The 16,305-nt window shown below is 45.1% G+C and overlaps 1 protein-coding gene across 6 annotated transcripts in view; it reads left to right on the plus strand.

Moving 5' to 3' along the window:
- NR6A1 (nuclear receptor subfamily 6 group A member 1) overlaps window positions 1–15,416 on the plus strand; it is a 145,367-nt gene extending 129,951 nt beyond the window's left edge. For 4 of the 6 annotated variants that reach the window (XM_060250507.1, XM_060250504.1, XM_060250509.1 and 1 more), the window contains 6 exons: window positions 776–933; window positions 1,226–1,456; window positions 2,008–2,262; window positions 4,685–4,806; window positions 10,606–10,758; window positions 11,103–15,416. In XM_060250507.1, the coding sequence (XP_060106490.1) occupies window positions 776–933; window positions 1,226–1,456; window positions 2,008–2,262; window positions 4,685–4,806; window positions 10,606–10,758; window positions 11,103–11,191 (1,008 nt within the window). In that variant the 3' untranslated portion in view covers window positions 11,192–15,416. The remainder of the gene's footprint in view (window positions 1–775; window positions 934–1,225; window positions 1,457–2,007; window positions 2,263–4,684; window positions 4,807–10,605; window positions 10,759–11,102) is intronic. The other 2 variants (XM_060250506.1, XM_060250510.1) reach the window with 1 other exon arrangement.
- The last annotated feature ends 889 nt before the right edge of the window (window positions 15,417–16,305 follow it).

Consider the following 16,305-nt stretch of genomic DNA (forward strand, 5'->3'; position numbering starts at 1 on the left):
TGGAAAATAATGCCACGTATGCAACCAGGTGCCACTGGCATGAAATCATGCGAACTGCTTTCTAGGAACCTTTCTGCATCCATCCTTCTTGTTGCCCTTACTGTGGAATTTTGTGTTTCCTGGTTTCTTGCCAGAGTTGTCTGCATGCCAGCTATGGGCAGACCAACGTTTGCCTTTTATTGAAGGAAAAAAGATAGGATATAAACTGGTGGAGGGGAGGGCAAGTGAGGTTTGACCATTCTGATATTTGCAAGGCCAGTGGCTTGAACGAGCAACCAGTAGAAGTGATCAGCTGTAATTATGTGCTGTGCTTCTTTTCAATCCTTCTTTAGCCCTGTGGAGGCCATGACTGAACATGTCAAGCAGACAGAGGAGAGAGGTTTTGTTTCTATGTTACTGTCCCTGGCCCAGACATCTGTTTATTTCCAGAAGCATCTCTGCAAGGATAAGGCAGGAAAGTCGCTTGTTTCTAAACCACAGGGGATGTTTGTGTCCAGAGCTTTTATTAACAGCAAGAAGCACTAAGCAGTCCTCGTGTTCTCTATCCTGGAAGTTTCTCCCCCTCCTCCATCATGTGGTAGTTGGTCATCGACTCTTCTGTAGAAAGGGAAAGCTTCAAGACTGGGTCCAAGTGAAACAAAACCCTGAATTCTGCTCTTGGAACTGTTTTAGAACACTAGGAAGGTTGTCTTGTCTGCATCATGAAACGGCTGGCCCTGCTTGGCGTTGGAAAACAGCAGCATTAACTATAGCCTTTTCCTTTTCTCTCTGAAAGATATCCGAGGAAGAGATTGAGCGCATCATGTCTGGGCAAGAATTCGAAGGGGAAGCCAATATCTCTTGGAGCAACAACGGGGACAGTGACAACAGCTCTCCTGGCAACGGGGTGTCCGAGAGCAACCAGCCCTCCCCTGTCTCAACTCCATCTTCAAGGTGGGACTTGGGAGAGGGGCAAAACATTCACAGTTTGGCTGGGTAGGATGGGACAGTTTTTACTTGCATCTGCCTAATATTTCAGCAAGGTCCCTTCTTTTGCTGATTTGTGCTGTGCCTGCCCATACATAGGCAAGTTGCATCTAGTGCTCAGGATGGCAGGATGTTTGAAATGAAACTAAATTGATATGTTCTGTGGGCTCATGGACTTTGCAAGGTTTTCTTCTGAAGTGGAGTCATCTGGTCAGGCTTCTTCCCCTTTAGTCTCTCAAAGCTGCCTTGTATTTTCCAGTAGGTCTGTGGAGCTGAATGGATTCACTGCACTCAGGGATCAGTATATTGGGACACCAGTGTCTGCACACTATCAGTACCTTCCGCACCTTCTGAGCTGCCCGGCTCACACTGCTCTGCTGCCCCCTCAGCCCCGAAGCCTTGACCCTCAGTCCCATGGCCTCCTCATCAGTCAGCTAGTGTCAGCAGAGGACCTGGAGCCCTTGGGCACCCCAATGCTGATTGAAGATGGGTGAGTGTCTCCCTCCTTGAAAGGCCTTGACTTGCTTGCATGAGCTGTCTGGAGTGCTTGAATTCCCTGACTTGCAGCAAGCCTGTGGAACTCTTTTCTTTGTACAGATATTGTGGGCGGTCCTTCCTTCTCTTCGTTTCTGGATTTAAATGAAAGGCACATAGTAACTGGTCTTTGTTTAAAGATAATTCACTGAGCTTTCTTAGCACAAGCAAGCATTGCCATGTTGGGTTCAGGGAACGAAAAGTTATCAGGGAATGAGAAACTGCCTTGGGTTGAGCTCAGAAGTGCTTTCAAGGCACACGGAAGATTGCCATGCCTGTTTCCTTTGTTGGCTTGCCAGACCTGGTCAGTGGCCTAAGACCTGCTCTAAAGTTCTATCTCCCATGGTCAGGAGCGTGGGGCCAGACAGTCAGATGGGTCAGTCCCAGTTGTCACCACTGGGGGGTGCTGCCATCAGCTGAAGCCCATTGGTCTCCATTGAACATCAGCTGCCTGCTTTGCTTTTCTGACACAGCTTCTCTTTTTCTCTCTCCTGACTGCTCCTGCAGGTACAAGGTGACTCAGGCTGAGCTCTTTGCGCTGCTCTGTCGGCTGGCAGATGAGCTGCTGTTTCGGCAGATAGCCTGGATCAAGAAGTTGCCCTTCTTCTGTGAACTTTCCATCAAGGACTACACTTGCCTCTTGAGCTCCACATGGCAGGAGCTGATCCTGCTCTCCTCCCTTACTGTTTACAGCAAGCAGATATTTGGGGACCTGGCAGATGTGACTTCCAAGTACTCTCCCTCAGATGATGAGCTGCACAGGTGAGGGAAGCGGCAGCTACACCCTTGTGTGTGTTTGGGGGAGGGGAGTAACTCTGCTGTTGACTCCCAACTGGGCTTGGGTTAATCACTCTGTATTGCCCAGGGACCCCCAAGTTATGCCAAATGTAATTGCATTAGATCTGAAATGGCTTGGGGTAGGTCACGGACACCCCAAGACAGCTTCCTCCCTGGTGCTTTTTGGAATGGACCTTCCATTTGCAGAGCTAATAAAGCATCCAACATATCTATAACACCAGAGAAAGAGGGACCTTCTTTGTGCTTACTTTGTTATTTTTCATACACACAGAAATGTAAGATTGAAGTATGTAGAGTGCTTTGGATACATCATCTCAGTAATATGGCCAACTACATAGTAAAGTGAACCAGGATGGTTAACCCTGTGTTAATCATTGGGAGGAAGGAGGTGCTCAGACTGAGAGGAGATGTCTTGCATAAGACTATTGACGAAATACCAGCAGTGCTGCGGTTCCCACTTATAGCTCATGCTTCTCACCAATGTACTTCCACATTGAAAGAGCACTGCCTCCCGTAGCTGAGGAGAAGAATCTTGGAATCTTCACCCTCTTCTTTGATTGAGGTGTGCTTGCCTTTCCTTTGCCATGGGTCTTCTGAAAGTCCCTTCTCAGAGCCCTTTTGCCTCTAATTCTGGGTGAAGATAGAGATTAACTTACTGCTAGCCCCATTCTTCCAAAACATATGACTCCCAGGACTGAGTTTTGGGCTTTGTACATGAGACACTTGCTACTTCGCAGCATTTCAGAATGAAGACTTAGACTGCCAAACAAAAGGTCCACTTGACCCCGGGTCTGAGATCATTTTCAATGGCATAAATTTTGAACAGCCTGACCTATGACACCATGGTTAGCTGATGCTCCTGGTGACCCTGCTGGCAATAATTCATTTGGCAGGGGGGAGGTTGTGTTTCTAGTACTAAACTATCTTGTTTGGATAGTTACTCCCAGTGGGAGCCCCCCCCCCCCAATCACATGGCATTTGATTCTCTCCAGTTTGATGTGCCATCCTGTCCAGATGGCAGGATCTCCTCATCAGCAACCAGGTCTTTTGTAAGCCTAACTTTGCCCAGTGGTTTTAAGGGAAGCCCATCTGAACTCTTAACTTGGGGTGAATGCTTTCATCGTCTTTCCCCACAAGTATGTTGAGAAAAGGTGAGTTGAGGCTAAGATCAAGGTACAGGAGGCATGAGGGAATCTAGAGGTTTTCCACATGAACAGGCTCTGTCCTTTGTGTGCAGACATTTTCATTTTTTAGGTCTGGTCCTAAGACGCATGAGGCTTAATTCCCACACACTCACACACAGCTCTCTGTCCCTTCTCCCTTCCTGGTCTCTTTCTGAATCCTTGACCTGCAACACTTTCAGCTGCCTTGAAACTCCTACCCTCACTAAATCAAATCCTGTCTGCCTGTTCTCCCCCACCCCACACACACTTGTGTCTGTAATATGGCAACAAATTTATAGCATCTTTTTCATCTAACCCACCTCTTATCAGTTTTGTTACTTAATTCCAGATTGTTGCACCAGTCACAGCCTGGCTCTAATGAGCACTGCCATCATCAGAGGTGACTGAGCACACAGAAATGCAACCAACATGCAATCACATGTTAATTTTTCCAACATGGAGCATCAATACAGGCCCAGCTTTTGAAAGCACTGAACTGCTAGTTATGTACAATTAAAGCTCCACACAGAACCAAAGGCTTTTGGTTCTCATTAACTTATTCAGTACTTTGATCTTGCACCTGCAGGGTCCCTGTTTTCAGGACAAGCATAAAAGAACCTTGGGCCACTGCTGAGATTAGCCATCATCATGCCCCAAAATGCTATTCCAAGAGCTGACCTGCAAATTAGGCAGCAGCTTTGCTTTCTCTTCACAGGAGCTTAATCGCACCAAGTATTTTGTGTGTGTCAGGAGAAGGCTCCAGAACCTTCATATACATAGGGATGGCAGTAAAACACCTTGCTTGATTCCTCTTATGTGCTGTCTGAGAAACATTGCCTGGCCTTAAACTATGTTGCTTCTTTCCCAACAGGGTCCTAAGGTGACTTGCAACATTGCTCTTCATGCTTCTGTTTCTATCCTCTTATCAGCCTTGTGAAGTAGATTAGCCTGAGGAAGTGACTGGCCCAAGTCACCCTTCTCAGATTCAAACCAGGGTGTTCTAGACGCTAATTTAACACTCTAGCTGCAGAATGTTGGCACTGTAGCTTGATAGCCACTCTCTCTCACACAAACCTCACACACATGAGGAACTGCAGCTTTGCAAGCCCACTAGCAGGAATCTTTGGCAGGTCATCGCTTGCTATGGAATCCCTTGTTCTGGGGCTTGTGCTGAAGGTGTCCTGGAGCTCTCTGACACAGCCCTGTCTTTCTCTTCCATTCAGATTCAGCGAAGAGGGGATGGAGGTGATGGAGCGGCTTATCTACCTGTATCGCAAGTTCAACCAGCTGAAAGTCAGCAACGAGGAATATGCATGTATGAAAGCCATTAACTTCCTCAATCAAGGTGAGTGCAGCTACAAGAGGCTTTCCTTGCCAGCCCAAGTAATAGTCCCTTTGTAGTCATCTCTGTTGCTCTTGAGACCTCAGTGTCACACTAGCTATATGCCTCTTCCTCTGGTTTCAAAACTGCCCAAATAAGGTTTGCAGAGGAAGTGCAGTCAACGACCTTGTTTGTAGCGCACAAGATAGAGAGACATCCCCAAATAAAGGAATCTTTTTTTTAAAAAGTGTTACCGCTTCCTTTTGAATTATTCTCTTGCCTGAAAGGTAAGTCCAGGTGACTTCGTAGATAAAGAGCAAGGTTTTGAGCCTTTGGATGACCTTGCATTGCCCAGAGACTTGATGGGGCAGACAGACATTTTAGCAGACATGCTGAATCAGTTGGGAGCAGTAGATGTCTAGTCTGGCATTCTCTGATCTCCCTGCCATACTCCTTCTGGCTTTGTGCTCACAGGGCAATGTGGGTTGGCTGCCAAGAGATGACTTTTTGGTTGGGGGCAGGGGCAGTGGGAGAGCCAGTCTGGTGTAGTGGTTAAGTGCGCAGACTCTTATCTGGGAGAACCAGGTTTGATTCTCCACTCCTCCACTTGTACCTGCTGGAATGGGCTTGGGTCAGCCATAGCTCTGGCAGAGGTTGTCCTTGAAAGGGCAGCTGCTGTGAGAGCCCTCTCAGCCCCACCCACCTCACAGGGTGTCTGTTGTGGGGGGAGAAGACATAGGAGATTTTGAGCTGTTCTGAGACTCTGAGTGGAGGGCGGGATATAAATCCAATATCGTCATTGTCATCTTGCTATATATGCTGCACAGTTTCTGGGGCTCCAGTAGCCATTCTGTAGGATCATTTCTTCTTCATGCTGAGAGTTCAGGGGAATCCTCTGAACATTCACCTTATTTCCAGTTTAACCAGTCAAAAGACAGGATTTTGAAACCTGGCTGATGGGGCAGAAGAGGTGAAAAAGTGGGAGCTTTCTGCTGATTTTTTTTTCCCAGTTAAATTTTAATAAATTTTTAGAATTTTGACAAACATAAACTTACACAATTGATAAACCGATTTTTCAGACTGGATTTGCAAAGGAAGTTGCGCAATAGTATATTGGTAACTTCACTGTTTTACAATCTTAAAATTTAGATTTTCTAAAAAAGTTAATGAAAACCTAATAATCCTTTAATCTATAGTTTGTTGTTGTTCAGTTCCACCATCCTCCGAAGTCTGAGTCTGCTCAAATTCATGTTTGTTACATCAGTAACACTGTCCAGCCATCTCATCTTTTGCTGTCCCCTTCTTCTTTTGCCTTCTGTCTTTCCTAGCATCAGGATCTTCTCCAGGGAGTGCTCCCTTCTCATTTTGTGGCCAAAGTATTTGAGCTTCAGCTTCAGCATCTGACCTTCCAGGGAACAGTCAGGGTTGATTTCCCTTAGGACTGACTGATTTGATCTTCTTGCAGTCCAAGAGACCCTCAAGAGTCTTCTCCAGCATCACATCTCAAAAGCATCTATTCTTCTGCACTTGGCCTTCCTTATGGTCCAGCTCTCACAGTCATAATCTGTAGTGCCAGCATTTAAAATGCCAAGTCAATACTGATAAGAAACAGAATAGACACATTTATGTAAACATTGATATCTTATAGTCATACCGCTTGTTGGACATAAAATAAGCGGTAACTGGATCCCAGTAGTTATGCATATGGTTAGTTGTAGTTAATTGAAAATCTCCTAAAAAGGAAACATTTTGAGTAATTGGAGACATGATGAGTCCCAAATTCTGTCATACCATGCTTCTAATGTGAGTTCAGCTGAATCTTTCCAGCAAAAGGCAATGGTATGTCTGCAGCAACCAGTAGAAAAATACTACTGCAGCAATTTCTACTACAGCAACCAGTAGAAAAATAAAAACTCTCTTGCTTTTTTGCCTCTGGATACCCAGCGGTCCAAAAGCAAAAATTCAGTACTAAGAGGGATGGATATTCACTCTCCACCACTATACAATTTGATTCCTGACTTGACTAAAAGGATGCCACCTCCTGACAATCCCACCATAAAGGAAAGTACATTCCCAACTGGTCACACTTTTTCCAACAATATGGAGTATAGTTAGTATCAATCTATGAAAACAGCTAGGTGTCACAGTTTGCTATAAATTTAAAATATTGGGTTTTTATACTAATGATCAGTTAGATGGGGACCACCATATCTCATCCCAGTCATCTAAAGACAAATCCATTGGAAGGATTTTTGCCCATTTACTTACATATGATGGAGAAGATGACAGATGTGGCTAAAATAGTTTTATAAATATGAGAGAGAAGACCTCTTGTATTGGAACCATATTTATCTATGATGATCTCAGAAGCAGTCAAGGGTCTAAGGATGAGTTTCCTGAGGTTAATTTCCAACATAATATTATGAATTTGAAGATATTGAAACCAATGAACTGGCATGTAATTTTGATTCTACCTCTGCCTTAATTAGTACTGCATGATCTTTAAACCACTGAATAGGTTTATCAAGACCTGCCCATTGCCATGATGATAAGGACTTAAAATCACTCCCCTGAGGGAGCTGATGTAAATTTAAAACACTGAAGACAGATGAAAGTGGAGATGTTAATCTCTTCCTGAGTCTGTCCCAAATTTTTGAGAGTATTACTCAAAATTGGGTTCATGTGGTCTAAAATTTGGTTTTGACTATATTGTTCCTGGCTTTGGAAAAGGTGAAGCATAAACTGATTTATACCACCCATTTATCTTCTGGGCAAGATTGCAAAAGTTGTATCGAGTGATTTGAGCAACCCAGTAGTGAAATTTTAAATTAGGCATATATATAGGCCTCCCATTTTAGTGGAGTTGCATAAGGCATATAAATGAATCCTCAGTTCTCTTCCCACCCCCCACCCCCCAAAAGAAACTATTAAAAGATTTTTGCCATTTTGTCAATTTGGTGGAATCTTTCAATAGTGTCATGATCTGTGCTGTGAGACAGAGGCCTAGGAGGCCTGTGAGGTCTGTGTCTCAGGTAGAGACAGCTTGCAATCCCCAGAATGCTTGGCACTGGTTTCAGCCAGTCAGCGTCCAAGTATTCTCTGAGGGGAACTGTTTAAATGCTCTCTCAGGAGACAAACGCTGTTCTTTCCTCCTGAGAGGTCAAGCAGGAAGGACGTCTCCTGTTTAGGAGGAAGACCCTCACTCTGAGGGAGAGAGTGAGCAGGCCGAGGCCTGGGGCCTAACAGACTAAAGTTAAGTTTAGTCGTGTTAAGGGCTTTATGTTTATGTTCCTTCACCCAGATTACTGCAGTTTTAAAGCACCTTATCTGTTCACTTCCCCTTTATTGATTTTCTTGTTTAAAATAAACCTTTTTGTTGTTCTTTGTTACTCTGCCTGGTCTACACACCTATTTACTTGGCCAAAGCAAGGAATCTGAAGGGCTTGAGAGGAGGCTCTGGGCCTTCCCAAGGGACCCTAATTCCAGAGTGGTGGCAGCGTCAGGTGGCACCCCCATCTGGGTCATGACAAATAGGTATCGTCCAAATAAGATAAAGAAATTTAGGAAGGGCAGATGTTTTAATAATTGCCAGTCTGCCTGCCCATGAAATATGTTGTTTGTTCAATTGAGCAAATTTATTGGAGATGTCATGGAACAGTACATCATAGTTGTATTTAAGTGTCTTAGAAAAATCAATTGGCACTTTTAACTCCAAGATACTTCCAACTTTCCATAATACAAGTAAAAGGAGAAACCTTTTTGAGGGCTAGCACAGTATTATGGGATAAATTAATAGGGTATATTTCTGATTTTTGTGCATTTAACTTCAAGCCAGTAATCCAACTAAATTGGTTCAGAAGAAAGAGCAAAGGAGGCTATAATACAACACCACATCATCAGCAAAACGGAAGAGTTCATGTTCCATAACTCAATGTCACTATGGCAATGTATCACCTCAGCTATTGGTTCCATAGATAAGGCATGCTGACTTGATCATTGTACCCTTCCTTTCTTAGACAGTTCTCTAGCAAGGTGCAAATGCATCCTTCCTGTACTCTGTTATTTGGTTTTGGTAGTTTTCATGACATGTTTTTATTTATTTGCCTTTCTTACAAAAGCCAGATTCTGTCTCTTTTGTCCTACCCCATCCTGACAGTCAGCTGCATAGCAAAAAAAATGTCAGAGAGAGCAGAAGGTAGCTGCTGGAGTTTAGTTTGTACCTCTTGTAGCTGATCAGGCTAAATTTCAGGAGAGCAGATCAGAATTGGCACCACTCTAACTGGACAATGGTGCACTACTACACTGGGGAAGGTGGTGGGGGGGAGACTGAAAATTGGAGCAAAAAGGCAAGTGAAACACTGCTAATGGTAGTATATGATGGACTTGGCATATTTAAAATGAGCAAAGACCTGTTTTGAGCATTTCCTTTGTCTGGTATTGATAACATCATTGAAGAATGTTCAGACTTCCATATCATTATAAACAGGCAGAAGTGCTTTAAGGGACAGTTAAAAATGTTTAGAGCCACAAAATCCTATATATTTATATCACTCCATTTAATGCTGACAATGGGGGTGGGGCAGGGAGATTGGAAGAAAACCTGACTTGTGGATTTGAGGAAATATACCCAAAACTTAATACCCAGGGGCTAAGATTTTTTAAAAACCACAGCATCTCAGGGTAGCCTTAGTTATTGGGAAAGATTTCCATCCATCTCAAAACAGTGCCTGAGCCTTGTCAGACAAGGATGTAGATGGAAAAGAAGAATTTAAATTAACCAGCGTGGTGCACCTGAGAGCACTTCCTCTGCTGTCCCTCAGACCATCTTGCACATCCATCTCTCTTCAGATCAGTGTTCCCTCTAAGCTGAGTTAGCGTGAGCTAGCTCACCGTTTTTTTGCTTCTGGCTCAGACATGTCTGTCTTACCGCAGGAAATATGGCCTCAGAACAAACTAATCTATGCTGTAGCTTTAATGCCAGTTGCACACAAAGTAGAATTTTTCCTCGCAGGATTCCACAGTTTAGAGGGAGTATTGCTTCAGATTATGCAGAACTGTTGTAAATTGCTTGTGGCTGCTGCTCAAATAGTTCTGATACTAAAATACAGGAAAGTTTCTGTATCATCCACAGCCCAAACAAAAAATAAAATCTATTCTTTTTTGTACCTCCAACTCACCTCAGCTGCATGAATTAAGGGAAGTAAGGTTCAGGGCTACAGGCCTCAACTCGGCAATAACTGGTGTCTCTTGAACTGCTCCTTCCAGATTCTCTAACTCAGCTGGCAGAAGTTTCTTCCAGAGGCTCAGTTCCCTTGGAAGTCACCCATTAGGCCAGGGGTGGCCAAACTGTGGCTCATACAATGTGATTTTATTATATTGTATTGCATTCCTGTGTTGTGAGCCGCCCTGAGCCTGCCTGTGCGGGGAGGGCGGGATACAAATAAAAAGTTGTTGTTGTTGTTGTTGTTATTATTATATTGTGTGGCTCTCAAAGCCCCCCATCAGCTGGCTTGGAGAAGACATTTAACATCTCAGCTTGGAGAATGCATTTAAAGTTCAAGTTGCTTTCTTTCCACCTCTCCTCCCCATCTATTTCCCTTCCTTCCATCATCTGACATTCATGTCTTGCAGCTCTCAAACATCTGATGTTTATTCTGTGTGGCTCTTACGTTAAGCAAGTTTGGCTACCCCGACCTAGGCATTTAGAGTAGTTTTGAAATCCTTTACTGATGACACTTGCATTTAACGGTGTTGCGGTTACTGATGGTGCCCAGATAGGACAGAGACGAACTTTCCTACTCACATGCCTTCTTCTGCACTCAGATATCAGAGGCTTGACAAATTCATCCCAGCTGGAGCAGCTGAACAAAAGATATTGGTACGTCTGCCAGGATTTTATGGAGTTCAAGTACCCGCATCAGCCCAACCGCTTCCCAGATCTGATGATGTGTCTGCCAGAGATACGCTACATTGCAGGTAAGTCTCTTTGTGTTTCATAACCAAACTTGAAAGCCAAAGGGGTATGTTGACTCGCCACCAGCCCATCACCACCTTTCTAGCTGCAAGGAGCTGTCCACCATTTTGGCTCTTGCATGGGGATGGGGTGGGGTAGCATACTCAACCAAGCTATAACCATCCCTGCCCCATTTGTTTCAAGGCAGCAGTAAAGAGTCTGTCTGCTTTTAGATGTTGCTAACTGGGTGATGCAGTGGAATATCTGTGCAATGTCAGTTAATAGAAGCGGGCTAGTGTCAAAAAGGGTGATTGGCAATCCATAACCTTGGCTGTCGGGTAACTCATTTGGGTTCTTGCCTTGACAGGGAAAATGGTGAACGTCCCTCTGGAACAGCTGCCTCTCCTGTTTAAGGCTGTTCTGCATTCCTGCAAGGCCAGCATGAACAAAGAGTGAGCTCTCGTTGCACCCGCACCCATCTCTTACTCTGGTGCCTCCGGCGAGGGGAAAGAGGAGCCCACGGCCCAGGCATTGGCCGTGGCAGGGCAGTGGGTAGCCTTGCCATTGTAGCAAGAATCGTTTTTTTTTAAACCTCGTTTCCTATAATATTTATTTCACGACAGAGTTGAATGTATGATCTTCAACACAGCGTGTTCTCTCGCAGTTTACAGAATGTGAAGATGTTTGTTGCAGTGTTTTAGGGTTAGATCTTTTGTACTGGGGGGAGGGTGGGCTGGGGTCAATGACTAAGACTACCTCAAGGAGAAGGTGCTGTTCAGGAACTGCTCTTTCCATGGACTACACCCAAAGCGTTCATCCCATCGGGCAACCAGCCGTCTTCTGCAGCCAAAATCTATTCTGCCCTAGAGAAATGCCAAGCTAAAGAGTGGGCACAGCCAGTCATTTCCTGTCACCCCTTGTTTTCTTTGCTGCAATCAATAGCCCGTAGAACCTCCTACGTGGCTCTTCAAGTATCTGCCCCCCCCCCACTCCCCACAAACACACACAGAGTCTTCCTTTGGTTTACAGTCCCTTCAGATGTTCCCTACTTGGCAGCTATGTTTCCTTATGTTTACTTCACAGGGGTTGTGACTGCAAGAAGGAAACATGGCAGCTGGAACAGAAGGTGATAGGTTACAAGGTATGCTCACCTGCCTTACAGTTTGGCAAAACTTCGCAACAGCTTGGCTATTGAAACGACTAGGCCAGGAATGCACACACTAAAAAGCTTAGGCAAATTGCTTGAGTTGCAGAAGCCTTTCTCACCCACCAACCACTTTGAAAACTGCAGAGCCCTCCAGGTATCCCACTCGACCCCAGACCCATTTGCAAGCTGATGCTTGGCACATCTCTAGGGTTGAATCAGATGAAGGCTGGTATGGGAATGCAGGTGGACAAGGCATGTTGAAAAGTGAGCATGCCTCAGGCCTAGTGAAATGCCTTCTCCATCTTTGGCTTTGGGGTGCTCTTCCATGGGATGGAGCCTGACTTGGCTACACCAAGGAAAAGCTCACTTCGTTGATCTTCCCTCGCAATGGTTTTGCTGCTGAAGCTGCTGATTACCAGCAAAGTGAAAAACGGGTAACGGCTGCTGCTGGGACCAGATTTGTTGCTTCGTGAACCTTCAGACTGGAGTCACGATCCCTTTGCTTTTTTCCTGTTGGTCCAAATAGCATTTTTCTCAGGAAGGCCTTCTGCTTTGACACAATATACCTCAAAGGGCAGTGGGAAGATTGAAACATGTTCTTTGTGTGTCTACCTGCCTGCCAGAACATGGTCATATTTTTATTTTATTTTTCCAAAGAGCTTTCCACAATTTGGCTAGTTATCCTTTGGCTTGCTCATGTTCATCAGGAATACTTATATTGCACAAATGGAAGCTCAACCCACACTGTTGATGGCTTTTCTCAGCAGTTTTAATAAGGGTTGTTTTTTAAACTAACATCTGTGGCCACATGTTTGTCAGAAGCCCTCCCCACTTTGCCATCTTTCCCCTGCCTCCAAACATATTTAAAGGGTGGTTTGACTTCAGATGAGCACATCATACTAGTCTGCCTTTAGCAGCTGGAGCTGTTAGGGTGCGGGGGAGGTTGCTGGCCATTGTCTCAGCTCCTTCATTTCAGCATTAGCAACAGCCTCCACTGACAAAAGACTGTTTATGTCTGGGAGCAGAAAAGCCAAGCTGAATCCACAACAGGAGCCAGAGGCTAATGTAGCAAGCCAGAAGGTAACTCGTTGGGCTGTCATTAATGCCTCCTGCAACCAAGTCTGCTAACGACTTGGGAGTTTGAAACAGGGTAAAGTGAATGTAATGCATTGCGGACTCAGGTATTATGTGAAGAAAATAGGACTGTAGCTAGAGGCGTAGAGACCGTAGGTCATTCACTAGATGGATTTGTGAATTTGGTTTGAAGGACACCCTACAAAGGTTGGAATTATTATTTTTTTTGTACCATTCTTCACTCACCAGTCATTTTGCAAAGGGACCATATAATTTTGTGCTGAATACTTGAGGGGGGGCACAGAATAACAACTGATATTCATTATCTCTGGCTTTCCCTTCTGGGCCTCTAGCTTTGAAAAATCCACCTGCCATAACAGGGTTCCTGCTAGTTTTTTCAACATTGTGGCCTGATTTTTATACCTTTCTTGGAGAAAAAAAAGAGAGAGATGGGCTAAGTCACTTCTTTCCCCCCTCCAGTAAAAATAAGGACCACAGAGTTGCTTCCTAGAGTGAGGCTGCTCCAGCCACCTCTTTGGATCCAACCAGCCACCTAAGTGGCACATGTCTCTCTCCAAACAATATACCACATCCCCTTCAGAAGCTGAACAGGGAGACTGGATTCCCCTTTGCCATTCAAGTCCAGTCCTTCAAACCAACTTTTTTTGTTTATAAACTTGAACTTCTTTTATCTTTATTTTATTTCTAAAGGAAAACAAACCAAAACTAGGTGGGAGGGGGGAGATTTAACAGCCCTCTCCGTCCTGTAACCATGGCTGTCACCGTCTGTCTCTCTTTTGGTTTGATTTTTGGCTCCAATGCAACAGGGTCTGTGGAGACCAAGATAGAGGTGCTTCCTCTTTCTCAGGCTTTTTAGTGGCAATCAGCCCTGCCCAGCAAGGCAGGAGGGGAGGGAGGGGGCGGGGCAATTAGCTGAAGGATGAAGCTGTTTTTACATTGTAGAAGATATGTGAATCCAAGGTGACATCCCATCAGATGACGCCAGCGGTGGCTGGTCACAAAGTTTCTCTGAGTTCTTGTGTACAACTTGTGTTGCACACTGAAGCTCAGGGATATGTATTTAAATGCAACTCAGAGAAACTCCCGTGGCTGTCACTGCTCCAGGTAGGTTTCTTTCTTTTGCCTGTTTGGGGACTCTCTACACTGGCAACAGAATATAGGAGCTGTTTTTGGTGGCCAAGGAGGCTTTGGTCACCCCAAGCAAGCCTGAGAAAGAAGCCACTGGCTGGAGTAGAGAAAAGGCCCAAGTGGGCTACCATGGACCTCAACTGAGCCTTTGTGATAGATGGTTTTTCTTTCCTATGTATGCAAATGTCTTGTACTAGTTGTTGATAACATTATTGACTCAATTTCCATAACAAAACTACCTCTTGTGTGACATCCTGTTTTATCATCTCAAAGGGATTGTGTGAAAAACAAAACACTTTTCTACCTTTTAAAACATGCTGCTGTTTTATCTATTTGAGTGAAAACACCATAGGGAAAATATCTCTCTGGGTTGAGTTTTTTTCCTGTTACACCATATTTTTTGTTGTTGAATTGCACAGGGGCAGAGCATTCCACTGGGCGTTCCAGTCTGTTTGAAAGGCTGAAGCTGCTGTTGGCAATTGAAAGGAATGGCAGCTGTGAGTAAGGAGCTTCTCCCTGACAGCTTCTGTTTTCCTCTTCAGTGACTGGAAGGTCTAGTGTCCTCCTGGCATGCTCCATCCCTCCCGTGCTCCTCAGAGCACTCACATCAGCATCCACTGTTATGGGTAGCTTGGGAATATTGTTGTGGTGCAGCTCACCACCCCAGCCACTGACCAAGTGCAAGCTATGTGGGTGTGAATGAGGCTGTACCTTAAACCTTGGCTGAAACACTCCACCCTCACCCTCACTTGCATGCACACACCTGTCAGTTATCACTAGCACAACACGGCTGCAAATTCCTCACCCTGCTCTTTGCATCTACCTCTTGGCCCCCCTTTTCTGCTGCCTACATCATTCGGGGGTTCTTCAGCAGGAGGAAGAAAGGAGGCTGTCGATTTCCTTCACCGAGCTGCTCAAAATGCGTTTTTCCCATAATCCCTTGTAATAAATCAGGGAAGCAGGATGTCACTGCAACATAACAAATAGTGAATGTTTAGCTGTTATGTTTTTTACATGCTTTTGGAGCAGGAGCTTTGGGCAGGCTGCACAGCAGGATGAGATCAGCCTGTAGTTGGCCAGGTGGGGACCTGTTGGTGCCTCCTAGCACAGCAGTGTTCTCTTATTATACTCTGACCAATGAAAGTTGCTCCTGGCCACACTGCAGGTCCTGAACTTATTGCATCCAGCTGCCTTGGCTTCCAGCACTCCACTCTGTGACTTGACTACCTGTGGAAATGTGACCAATAAGTGTTAAACGCATGTTTAGCAAGTGATAGGTATTTGAACTAATAAATGTGAACGGTTCTGGATTACTTGGCCCTCTCTATTGTCTTCTCTGCTTGTGCTATTTTCTGTATCCCTTGGTTGGGCTCCTCCCTGTTCTACCTTGCTTCCTGTGGGAACAGTGCCACATCAGTGTGTGACTTGGTGCAACAGGGTACAGTGGCCTACAGGCTGAGAGATTTGGGTATGATGCTTCTGTGCAGATGGCAGCATTTGTCTCCTTGCAGTGTGTGTATGGGGAGGGTATGCCCATGGTGGGGACACAATTTGGTGCTCCAGAGGAAAGTGTCCCCTCTTGGACTTTTCAGAGCAGGGCATTGGTAGTGCATTAGTTCTGAGATGCTGAGAACATGCACCAGGTGGTATGAAAGGAGTGAATTCTTTAGCCCCTGGAGGATGTGCCTCTTGCTTTTAATAGCTGTTACACAGCAAGAAAAAAACACAAAAACAACCAAACCAAAAAAGAAAAGCAGCCTTGACCAGTGCACTGTGGAGGGAAACAAGGAATCAATTAAAGATCTCTTGTGTCAGATGAGAGCGGCAAGCCAGTGAGGAAAGGCTTTGTATATTTAGATTTCTATACATCCTGGAGTGCATACATTAGGGCCCATTCAACTGGAAGCGAGCCATGCAATCACAAAGGCAAAGGAAGCCGGTGTGTGTATGTGTGCCTGCTTGCCTGCCTGCCACACAACTGATGGCAGCAGTATTGCCCAAGTGAGCAGCTGCTCCCCACCCATCCCAGCTTCCACGGCCTCCCTCCAGGCCTTTCCCTACAGCTAACCCAAGTTAATGGATCACAAAAACACATTTAGACCACTTCTCCCCATGACCCCACACTTGGCATACAGAAATTCCCACTCACTCCAGGTCAGTTAATTCATGCAGATATTAGATATGTGCCTTGATTTTGCAG

This window comes from Heteronotia binoei, chromosome 12 (genome assembly GCF_032191835.1).
Source record: "Heteronotia binoei isolate CCM8104 ecotype False Entrance Well chromosome 12, APGP_CSIRO_Hbin_v1, whole genome shotgun sequence".
Taxonomy (NCBI): domain Eukaryota; kingdom Metazoa; phylum Chordata; class Lepidosauria; order Squamata; family Gekkonidae; genus Heteronotia; species Heteronotia binoei.